Below are 12,504 nucleotides of genomic sequence, written 5' to 3'. Positions count from 1 at the left end.
TTGAGAAAAAACAAGCAGCTAAATAATTTTAGACCAAAACTGGGCAACAGCGACCGCATTATCTGTAGATTTAAACAGTTGTTCCTCTATGCATGAGGCAGGGCATTGTGGGCAAGCATACAGATGTTGAGTTGTTTGTTCTGCTCCAGTCACACAAGGTAGAGGATTCTTCTAGGTAGTGCAGTTTAGCCAGGTCATCTTATGATCTCCCAATACCACTTCTGAGTCCATTCAGGGACTTCCAAGTTGCCCATTCCTGATTTGCCTCTGGAAGCAGACTCTCTTGGGATTTCCTGGTTTAGCTGCCCAGAGAGATACTTTTGCAGTTGCTGGAGTAACATTAATTTTTCCTTGATTTGAGTCTACTGGGAGGAGGCTGATAGCTATGCAGAGGATGGCTTTCACAGTTTTCAACTTTATTTCTCTAACAGTTGGCAGTTGCACATCGGGGGGGGGGGGGGGAGGATGCCAGCTAGGTTATAGAGTTTATCAGCAGGGGTAGGTTTGAGACATCCTGTGATTATTCTACATGTTTTGTTCAGTGCTATATTCACCTGCTTCACATGGGCAGATTTATGCTAATCAGGGCAGGCATACTCAGCAGTTGAGTAAGACAAGGCCAGGGCTAATGTTCTTATTTTTGGGTCTGCACCCCATGCACTACCAGTAATTTTCCACAGGATGTTATTGTGATACTTTGTGCTTGGTGTTCACACAGTAATTCCTAAATATTAGTGTTCAATCTAAGATGACGCCAAGATATTTAGGATGGGAACAGTGTTTGGGCGCTTGGCCTTCCCAGGTAAATTCTCTGTGCCTTCACAGTTACATAGGTGGAAAACACACAGTTGTGTCTTGGCAGGGTTAGGCTTCAGGTAGTAGAGCTCTTTCAGGGCATTAGTAAGTTGGTTTTCAACTATTTCAAAGTCTTTTGCTTGTGTTGTTAGGCCAAGGTCATCAGCATTTATAAAGCACTTTGTGAATGGTGGCTGTGACTGATCAATATTATGGACTATTGTGAATTCTTGATCTTTAAAAAAAACTGTTTTTAAAGTTTTGAAGATTTACACTCCTGGTTTGTGATTATCATCATCATCATCATCATCGTCATCATCTCTAGAGTAGGCCTGCACAACCTCTAGGTGTTTTGGACTTCAGCTCCCAGAATTCCTGGCCATTGGACAAGCTGTCTAGGGCTTCAGGGAGCCAAAAGCCCAAACACTTGGGGAGTCACAGGTTGTACAAGCCTGCTCTATAGCATATATTGTCATATTTGCTAGAGCAGTGGTTCTCAGCCTGTGGGTCCCCAGGTATTTTGGCCTACAACTCCCAGAAATCCTAGCCAGTTTACCAGCTGTTAGGATTTTTGGGAGTTGAAGGCCAAAAACATCGGGGGACCCCAGGTTGAGAACCACTGTGCTAGACCTAGGGGCAGGGGATTCTCATGAAAGTTAAAAAAAAATACTTTCATAATATAGGTTTGTTTGTTTTTTTACTTGAGAGAACATGTCTCTAGCAATTTCTAGATTCTCCAGTATGACCAGACAATCAAGAGTTTCCTAGCGTGAATATTTTAATCAAATCCATAAATAATCAAAATTCAAAAGTGCAAATGTGGAGGGTCAACTGGACTTGCTTACTTAGGTGAAAAAGGAGGGGACTGGGGTACATGTGTGTTTCCTCAAGCATTCACTTGCTCACATGGAGCCTCCGATGGCCTAGGGGATAAAAGCCTTATGACTTGAAGGTTGGGTTGCTGACCTGAAGGCTGCCAGGTTCGAATCCCACCCGGGGAAAGTGTGGATGAGCTCCCTCTATCTGCTCCAGCTCCATGCGGGGACATGAGAGAAGCCTCCCACAAGGATGGTAAAACATCAAAAAACATCCGGGCGTCCCCTGGGCAACGTCCTTGCAGACGGCCAATTCTCTCACTCCAGAAGCAACTCTGGTTGCTCCTGACACGAAAAAAAAAAATGGGCAAGAAAAAAATGGATGGTATGGGGGAATGTAAGGAGGGAGGGTGTGCATCTGCATACATTCCCTCATGCATTTGCTTAGTTGTAAGCACAGGTAGATAGAACGGGCGGAGGAACACATGGAGGGAGGGAGCATGTGTTTTCCTTCTTGCATTTCTTGGACAAATTGACTGAGGCAAAGGGGATGAGATGGGGAAAATTAGGACAGAGAGGAAGTGGATGGTGCAGTCTCTGAGGCAGACTGAGGGAATGGGACAGGGCAGGGGAGGAAGAGAGAGCAGAGGTGGGTGGGTGGATGGCATGACAGCTATGGCAGGAGGGAGAGGAAAAGGAGCAAGAAGGGGCAGGAAACAGTGTAAAGGAAATGGCTTTTCATCCGTCTATCTGGGAGAACTGCACAAATGAGGGAATGCATGAAGGAATATGGATATGCTTGGGTCTAGCAATCTCACCAGTGCCTATACATTTTGAATGTGTTAAATATGCTTTAGGGGTTTTAGAAATGTTTGCCCTCAAGCCCCAGAGAAGTGGAGGGACAACTGTACATCTGAACACAACCATTGCCAAATCAACTCCATTATGAAAATCCTTCAACCTTAAAAATGATGCCTCCAGAAAACTCATGAGATCAAGCCTTAATGAAATAGACAGTCAGGGAGGAAAATTGAACTTAGGGCAGAAGCATGCAGTTGAGACTAACTGTGTCTTATTTCATTTCCTGGTTCCTCTTACTGCAATTTAGTTACAAGTGGGCTTATTCATTTGTATTTTTACTACTTACATACAAGACTGGCTAGCCAACATTTATCTTAGTGTATATACACATCTTTTAAAAATATGGCCTCAATCAAATTGCTTCTCTTAAAGTATGCCCTCTGGATAAATGTGATTTACATATATGTTAGCATAAAATTAAGCAATTAATTCAACTGGTTTACTCTAATTGGCCAGCTGAGTATTAACATACAAACATCTCTATTTTAGACAGTAATCACGTGTTTTGTGCTACTGTCCTGAGCATCTCTAGTTTCACAGAATGACAGAATCATAGAATAATAGAGTTGGAAGAGTCCACATGGGCTATCAAGTCTAACCCCCTGCCACTGTTAAACAGCTCTTATGGTCAGGAAGTTCTTCCTAATGTTCAGGTGGAATCTAATTTCCTATCATTTGAACCCATTGCTCTGAGTCCTAGTTTCCATGACAGCAGTTTGGGAGATGCTTCAATTTGTTTTCTTCCCAGAAAACAATTCAGCTCTGCAGAACTAAGGGGATTTTTCTAGGGATTCAAGAATCTGCAAACACAGTTCCAAACCCCAAGAGAGTTTGAGACTTCTTTCTCGTCAACAATTCCTGCATTCCTAAAACCAGTCAACACCTGAAGACAGAGATTTTCAAAAATGGGTTGATCCTGCACATACTATCTACTGCTCAGTGTTACAACTTCCCCAATTCTGCTCAAGTCTTTGGACATATCTGAAGTAGCTTTACAGAGTCTCTAAGAACAAGAACAAGCAAGCCTCAACTATCATAGGAGCAAAGAAAAAAATAGTGTGCATCACTCGACTCAAAACAGCACTCTACTTTGAGGGGCTGATAGACAATCCAGAACAGAACTCTTAGGCAGTAAAGCAGCAGCATGGCAAAGGAAATTGCATTACCTAAGCAGGTGACATCACTAGTGTCAACACAGACAAGGTTAAGGATAGCTACCTTTCTCAAGAGTAGTTGATCAGTAAGTTACATATGAATCAGAATTGTTAGTTCCTTAAAGACTGTATTAACAAATATTAAAGCTTTTTACATGCTACACAATGGACAAGCTTAAGGATATATGGTACACCTGACTATAAGATGCAACTAATCCCATTCCCGTATAGGATTTACATCATGCTTTTTTTTTGTTTTTTTGCACAATTGGGATACAAGGCAACATACAGTAAAATAACTCAAGTATATAAAAGAAATAAAATAATGTAAGCAATTCAAAGCTGCCCCAGAAAGGAAAACTATAGCGTCCGTCCAGTTCAAAACCGTATGCCGAAAGTGAAGTCAGCAGTCTATGCTCCACAAAAATAAAAAAGGTATTTTACACACCAGCAGAAAGTAAATAGGATGCTTGCATAAACTCAATTGGGAAGGAGTTTGACAACATTGAAGCAGTCCCTAGAGTCTTAGAGACTCCTCCAAAGGTGGTGGGACCCAAAAGAGAGGTCGCCTCCAAAGATCTCAGGGCCAAGAAAAAACAGCCTCCTCATATAACCTGTATTAAAGTTGCATAGGGTTTCCTAGGTCATAGTGAGCACTCTGAATTATTCTTGGAAACAAACTAGTAGCTTGTGAATTTATCACAACAAAAAGTCATGTCTTCTCTGTAATGAGTCCCAGTCAACAGTCTAACTGCATTTTGGACCAAGGAAAGCTTCCACATTCTTTTCCAAGGCGACTTCACAGTCTTACTGTCATCGAAACAGGAGATAAGGCTTATATTTATTTACACCACAGCTATCAAATACTGAAGTCTAGCCTAAAAAGAGCAATTACTTCTGCAATGTTTATAAGGTGTGATTCTTCACACAGAAGATTCAGATCCAAAAGCATGAAATTGTAAAGTTTTAAGAAGCTTACATACCATCACTTTGGGTCTTGCTTTTCATTTCCTCCATCCATGTTGGGATATCTTTCAGAGGAACATAATCTCGTAAATATTCTTTACGTCGTTCCTCCAATGTCATCTTCAACAAACGTTCTGTTTTGTAAAAACACACCAATTAGTATAAATTATTGTGAATAATGTTAATAGTTTCACTTGCAGCAAGAGACTACAAATATTTATTCACTTGTTTGCTTCATTTCTACAGATGTGATATAGAAAATATTACCTGTAGCATGCAAATATTTTTACTGCATTTTACATAATTTTTAAATCCTAAATTTAGATTGTTTAGGGGCCATTGCCTCAAACAACATTTAGGATAAGATGTCTTCCTTCTGCTACTATTTGGGTTTTGGCATTGTATCTTTATATGAATTCTGAATGATCATGTACACTTTACTGATGTTTATTTGATTGTTCAAATGTTCCTATCTTCATATTATATTCTATTACGTAAAATTATTATGAACTGCTTTCAGTGAGGTTTAATGCTAATAATCTAGGCAAACCTGCATGAAGAGGAGCCATAAAGCAGGTCCATTGCCCTTAGCAAGAACTTATCAACTGGTACCTTCCTTCCTACTTGCATTAGCATTAACCACCTCAGTCTGAGAATGAGAGAACTTGTATTAAGCCCATCAATTCAGGAGATTCAGTTTGAAAGTGATATGATGCCTAAGTATGTGGCATCAAATTGTGCCTTTTTTGTGAGCCTCCCTAATCCTCTTCAGGGTGAGAAAGACGAAAAGCACCCGAAACATGCGTCTGAGGCACCTTCTACACTCCCATATAAAATCCAGATTGTCTGCTATGAACTGGATTATATGGCAGTGTAGACGCATATAATACAGTTCAAAGCAGATAATCTGGATTATATGGCAGTATAGAAGAGGCCTGATTTATCTCAGCAACAGCTGTAACAAAAGGTAACAAAGCTCAAAAGAAACTCCTATTGTCAGAAACTTGAGAACAACACTAAAAGCTACCAAATAAACTTTTTCACGCTGCACTGTATATGGATAACAATGCTGGTTGTAGTCTGAAGAAAGTCTTCTGTCTTGCTGATGTAAAAGAGGCATTTTCAAGAACTTTTAATCACAGGCAAAGTATATTATAGTCCTCAAGTATGATTCCAAATACAAGTGTTTCAATCAACAGCATTCAAAAATAGAATTTCCGCAGTCTTTTAAACAGCATGTGTTAGAAAAATGAACATAGCTCTCTTGAATGGATTAAGACTAGTTCAATGGATCATTGAAAAACTGACTTTTGGGCACTGAACCAGAGCTCATATTGTAGTAATACAGAGTATTAATGGAGAAAAACAGCACTAATTTAGTCTTGGTGGGATACAGGGTTTTTCATCATTGCAATAAAACTTATTCCCAATAATGTTTTAATATTATTTTAATTTTTACATCTTCTGGTTTTCACTTTTTACAATTATTGTAGTCCTAAAATTATGTTCTCCAGTACAGTTAATAATCTACTAACTGACTGTCTTTTTATTCCCAAGAATCATATTGTAATTTTATAGCCTTAAAACCCACCATACATGATAAATATAAAGCACAATGGTTATACACATACAAGAGTCCACAGCAGCTTTTCTTTCACATAGGAAATCTGGATTTTTAGACCAATGCATTCTAAAACTTGTCTGATCCTATACATGTTTACAAACAAACATGATAATGGTTTGGAGGAGTGACTTGCTATCAAAACAAAAGGAAAAACTTACAAACTAAGGCTGGCTGAGCAACTTGAAACACAGGTTTTCAGTGATAATCTAGGAGGCATTTATACCCTCATGACCCAGCATGGTGTAGTATTTTGGACATCAACTCTGGAGATCAGAGTTCAAGTCCCCTACTCCACTGTATAAACCCACTGTGTGACACAGGGCAAGTCACACACTCTCAGCCTCAGAAAAACCCATGACAGAATTAACCTTAAGTTAGATTTGATTTGAAGGCATACAGCAACAATGAAGCATTCATACCCCAGGTGCTATAGACTACATTTCAAAGGAAGAAGAAACACCTCTGAGTATTCCTTGCCTCAGAAAACCATATAAAAATGAGGTTATCATAAGTCAACAGGTGCTTTGAAGGCACTTGCACACAAAAACACATACACAAAATATTCAAGCTATTTATTGACAGTAGCCCCAAATATTTAGTGGCGATCCCTGATGAACAGTTAGTGTAAACTTTAATTTCCACATCTACATGTTTAGTGTAAACATGTAGATGTGGCAATTAAAGTTTACACTAACTGTTCAACATGTTCACTAGTTAACAAGATTAAGATATTTATTCTGACTCAGACCGAGTAGCGTGATTGTTTCCACTGCTTAGTTTAATGTTACAAGTCATTACTTTAGTCCGCCAGAGTGATCCACAAACTAGTATGACACCTGCCCTGTTTTATGTGTCTTTTTGTAGCTTGTAACTCAGGGGGCTTCCTTTTTTATAACCACCATTCTTGTGACTGAGCAATTGCTCCCAATCAGCTCAGCAGAAAGATAGCACTCTTTGTTAGTTCAATGGAAACCCTGCTTAGTGCACAAGTTCAAAGTCAACTGCTTTTTGTACTCAGAAAAAAACAGTTGATCCAACCAAAATGACCTGACACTTTTGCATACCGCTGGCATAAAAATAAAACAAGGGCTATGTTTTTTAGAATAGGCCACACATTCATTTTATATTTGTTTTCAAATATACTGGCTAGGAGCACCCTGTTTTCACTATCTGATATGCCAATAACCTCACAGTGGATTGCATGCTTAGTCAACCTCCACTGGCAGCTTCGTTTTCAAAGTGTGTAGAAACTAAACTTTCAAGCAAGAAGTAAGGAGACGCTCTGTACTTTCATTTCTTAACTGGGACATGTGAAAAGAAAGTTGAGGAAACAGAAAGGCACTTCTTTCAGAATCCCGACATTTGCTTTGTGTGGCAAAACGTAGATAAAACATGCACCTTGTTATCCTTCCATACCAGAATACCTGAAACAGGTTATGAGGGCATAACATGAATAAAAAGGTGACAAAATACACCAATCATTGTTGTGTACCTTCAAGTTACTTCTAACTTATGGTAACTCTATTTATTCATTTACATGTGTGTATTACATTTCTCCCAAAATCATTGAATTATAGAGTTGGAAGAGAGCACTTGGGGCATCCAGTCCAACCCCCTGACATGCAGGAAAAACACAATCAAAGCATCCCTGACAGATAGCCATCCAGCCACTGTTTAAAAGTTTCCAAAGAAGGAGCTTCCACCACACTCCTAGGCAGGGAGTTCCACTGTTGCACAGCTTATATGCTGGGGCCCAACATGGCATGCCAATGAATTAAAACCCTAACATAGGGTTTCTTTGCTAAGATTTGTTCAGATAGGGCTTGCCTTTGCCTTCCACTGAGGCTGAGAGAATGTGATTTCCCCAAAGTCACCGAGTCTCTCAGGTCATATGGTCATTCAAACCAGGCAAACTCCAAGATATACTTGAGAGAGGGGGGGGGGGGGGGGATAATGACAGACCAGAAACAGAAGGCAAGTGGGGAGAAAAGGAGAGGAAATGAAACAGGCCTGAGTCAAAGGCAACCGGGCAGAGCTTTCCAAACAGTATATCACAACACTGTAGGCCCTTCTACACAGCCATATAACCCAGAAGATCAAGGCACATAATCCTCAATATCTGCTTTGGACTAGGTTATCTGAATCCACACTGCTGTATAACTCAGTTCAAAGCAGATCATATGGGATATTATACAGTTGTGTGGAAGAGGCCTGGGTTATATGACTGTGTGGAAGGGCCTTGGAGTATCTGAGTCCACACTGCCATATAATCCAGTTCAATGTGGATTTTATACAACTGTGTGGAAGGGACCGGAGTCCTGCAGATGTAAGGAGACACCTCAAAGGGCCCTTCCAAACAGTCCCTATATCCCAGGATCTGATCCCAGGTTTTCTGTATATCCGAGATTATCTGGCAGTGGGGACTCATATAATCCAGTCTAAAGCAGAAAACCCGGGATCAGATCCTAGGATATGGGCCTTGTCTGGGGGCCCTTCCACACTGCCATATAACCCAGAATATCAAGGCAGATATCCTCAATAAGGTAAAGGTAAAGGTTTCCCCTTAACATTAAGTCTAGTTGAGTCTGACTCTGGGGGGGTTGGTGCTCATCTCCATTTCTAAGCCAAGAGCTGGTGTTGTCCATAGACACCTCCAAGGTCATGTGGCCAGCATGACTGCATGGAGTGCCGTTACCTTCCCGCCAGAGAGGTACCTATTGATCTACTCACATTTGAATGTTTTCGAATTGCTAGGTTGGCAGAAGCTGGAGCTGACAGTGGGAGCTCACCCTGCTTCTCAGATTCAAACCGCTGACCTTTCGGTCAGTAAGTTCAGCAGCTCAACAGTTTAAACCGCTGCGCCACTGGGGGCTCTGATATCCTCAATATCTGCTTTGAACTGGATTATCTGAGGCCCCTTCCACACAGCTAAATAAAACCCCACATTATCTGCTTTGAACTGGAATATATGGACTCTGATAGCTCAGTTCAAAGCACATATTGTGGGATTTTCTGTCTTGATATTCTGGGATATAGGGCTGTGTGGAATGTCCCAGAGCGGTGTCCTCCTGGTTGATATTCTGGGTGATATGGCTGCATGGAAGGGCCCTGGGTTATCTGAGTCCACACTGCCATATAATCCAGTTCAAAGCAGATAAATGTGGGACTCCATACAGCTGTGTCGAAAGGGCCTGGAAGGGTTATGTGAAATAAGCAAAGATGCATTTATTTATTGTCAAAAACAAAACAAAAAGTCAGGTATCGCATGAGGTGTGCGTCCAGGTCTTGTTGAAGGGCTGCCACCTCTGGTTTTGCCAGTCAAACTGAATGGCGGTGTTGTGCCTCAAAAGTGTGTCGCCCAACACGAACTGTTTGGGGAGCTCTGCAGTGGGGTATCAAACTGTGGCATCCAAAACAAATGAAAGGGAAAGGAAACACACGGCTGAGAGGAAAGCCAAGCAGGCCGTGTCTGAGAGAACTGACAAGAGAGCTGAGAGGAGGACCTCTCATCTCTCTATCTCTTTCCCCCCGCTTGGGCCAAATGAGGTGTTCCTTCGGCTGGGGCTCAGCCAGGAGTGGGGCATCCCATTCGCCTTGGGAGGGGGGTGAGCGGCGCCCAGGCAGGGCGAGGGAAAGTACAGCGGAGGGAGGGGGGGTCCGAGGAGGCGCGCAGGTGAGCCAGGAGGCGCAGGAAGGAGCCCTGGTCCGGAGCGGTGGCCCCCCTTCCCCGCAGAGGTACCTTTCTCTTCCCTCCAGATCTTTTTCCGCTTATTCCCGGGGTACATGGTGCTGTGGCTGGCGGCGGCTTTGAGCTGCAGGTTCCCCAGGCTCACGGGCTGCGGAGGAAACGGGGAGAGGTGGGGAGAGGTGAGCCGCGATGGGCTGGATGCCGATCTGCCTCCTGCCTGCCTTCGCTCCTTCCTTCCTTCCTTCCGTCCGCTCTCTCTCACTCCCCTCGCTTTCTCCCCGCGCGCGTCAACTGGGTCACGCCTCGCTGTAACCCGACAGACACCCCCGCAGCGCCCGCCTCCTTCCCCGCTTCCCATTGGTCCCCGCGTACGCCGCTCATCGGGGAGTCCCGCCCCCTCAGCCATGGGTTTTTAAAGGGACAGGAGGAGGAGGAGGAAGGCTGTATCTCTACACTGCCCTACATCCCAGGATCTGAGCCCAGATTATGCTTTGAACTGGATTGTATCGGCCCTTCCACACAGCCCTATAACCCAGAATATCAACCAGGAAGACACAGCCCTATATCCAAGAATAGGTAAAGGTAAAGGTTTTCCCCTGACATCAAGTCTAGTCGTGTCGACTCTAGGAGTTGGTGCTCATCTCCATTTTTAAACCGAAGAGCCGGCGTTGTCCGTAGACGCCTCCATGGCCATGTGGTCGACATGACTGCATGGAGCGCCGTTACCTTCCTGCCGGAGCAGTACCTATTTTTAAAGTAATTTTTATTAAAGAAAATTTTATTTTAATAGGATAAAAGGAAAAAGTGGATTGGGAAGTATATAGGGGGAAAGGGTGGGAAGGGAAGGGAGTTGGGGTAGGGGTATTTATAAGAGTGGAAAGAATGCAAAGCGGTACCTATTCATCTACTCATACTTGCATGTTTTCAAACTACTAGGTTGGCAGAAGCTGGGCTGACAGCGAGAGCTCACTCTACTCCCCAGATTTGAACAGCCTACCGTTCGATCAGCAAGTTCAGCAGCAGTTTAACCCACTGCACCACCAGGGGCTCCATTTTTTAATATCCCAGAATGATGATAATAATAATAATAACTTTATTTCTATTCTGCCTTATTCTGAAGGGACTCAGGGCGGATTCCAACAAACAACGGCATGCCTTCAAAAAACAGATAAATATTGGCATAAAATCCCAACAGCTTTAAAAACCTAACATCAAATTAAACCTAATTATCAGTTAATTGAGTATAACATCATACCCTAAACCAGTATACTCAGATGGAATCAGACAAGAATTATATAGTGACATAAAATCTAAATAAATGTTCACAGTAATTTACAAAAGCCAACTGAAGTTCAACAGAGTTGTGTGGGTTGGATTATGTGGCCTACCATGGTAAATGGGCTGACATAGACTAACAGAACCCAGATACAGCATAATTCTCATTCAGAATATGAAAGTGGTCTCTCATTAATTAATCCTCCTCCTCTCCATATGCTAATAAGCACACTTTTTACATTGGGAAGATAGCTGACCATTTTTCATTCAAAATCTTTTCCTGTGCAGTTTTGCTCATCATCTCAGGGGTTAATTAAAGCAATATCTGCTTTGAACTGGGATATTTGAGTCCACACTGCAATATATATTCCAATTCAAAGCAGAAAATGTGGGACTTTATTCAGCTGTGTGGAAGGGCCCACAATCGTGTCTCCTGCAACATCACTCGGGAGCCCCTCAATATATAAAATATAATAATACAGTAGAGTCTCACTTATCCAAGCTAAATGGGCCGGCAGAACCTTGGATAATAAGGAGGGATTAAGGAAAAGCCTATTAAACATCAAATTAGGTTATGATTTTACAAATTAAGCACCAAAACATCATGTTATACAACAAATTGGACAGAAAAAGTAGTTCAATACGCAGTAATGTTATGTTGTAATTACTGTATTTATGAATTTAGCACCAAAATATCACGATATATTGAAAACATTGACTACAAAAATGGCTTGGATAATCCAGAAACTTGGATAAGCGAAGCTTGGATAAGTGAGACTCTACTGTATATATAAATAATATTATAATGTAATAATACTAATCTATATATATAAAAGGGTAAAGTTGTTTGTTCCATGACTATAACAACACAACTAAACGCCCCAGAAATACAAAACTTGGCAACACAATGCAAAAGCCTTGCCTCACGGTTGTTACAACACAACCACACCACAAAAACAGAATCCGGATCCACAAAACCGAAAAAAACGGCAAAGATGCACAACAACACAACTACATGACCCAAACACACAAAACTTGGCAACATAACCCAAAATCCTTGCCCCTAGGTGCCGACAACAAAAAGAAAAGAAAAATAAAGTCCTAATTAGAGGGAGAGGAATAATTGGACTGTTTTGTAAAATGTAATCAGATCTATATATATAAAAGAGTGATGGCATCAGGGCAGCAGACAAAGCAACAAAACTACAGGCCCCCCAACCTCGACATTTAACAACACAACCCATCATCCACGGCTCTAGGTTGATACAACAAAAAGAAAAGAAAAACAAAGTCCTAATTAGAGGGAGAGGAATAATTGTTTTTATC

General features: G+C 41.8%; 1 protein-coding gene across 5 annotated transcripts in view; it reads right to left on the bottom strand.

The window, feature by feature from the left end:
* macrod2 (mono-ADP ribosylhydrolase 2) overlaps nt 1-10,228 on the bottom strand; it is a 1,355,048-nt gene extending 1,344,820 nt beyond the window's left edge. For 2 of the 5 annotated variants that reach the window (XM_062969120.1, XM_062969122.1), the window contains exons 1-2: nt 9,955-10,228; nt 4,609-4,725 (exon numbers count right to left, since the gene is read on the bottom strand). In XM_062969120.1, coding sequence (XP_062825190.1) covers nt 4,609-4,725; nt 9,955-10,000 — 163 coding nt within the window. In that variant the 5' untranslated portion in view covers nt 10,001-10,228. The remainder of the gene's footprint in view (nt 1-4,608; nt 4,726-9,954) is intronic. The other 3 variants (XM_062969121.1, XM_062969118.1, XM_062969119.1) reach the window with 3 other exon arrangements.
* Nucleotides 10,229-12,504: the final 2,276 nt, after the last annotated feature.

Source organism: Anolis carolinensis, chromosome 1 (genome assembly GCF_035594765.1).
Source record: "Anolis carolinensis isolate JA03-04 chromosome 1, rAnoCar3.1.pri, whole genome shotgun sequence".
NCBI lineage: Eukaryota > Metazoa > Chordata > Lepidosauria > Squamata > Dactyloidae > Anolis > Anolis carolinensis.
Note: the sequence above shows the minus strand (reverse complement) of the source record. Positions and strands in the feature narration are given on the sequence as shown.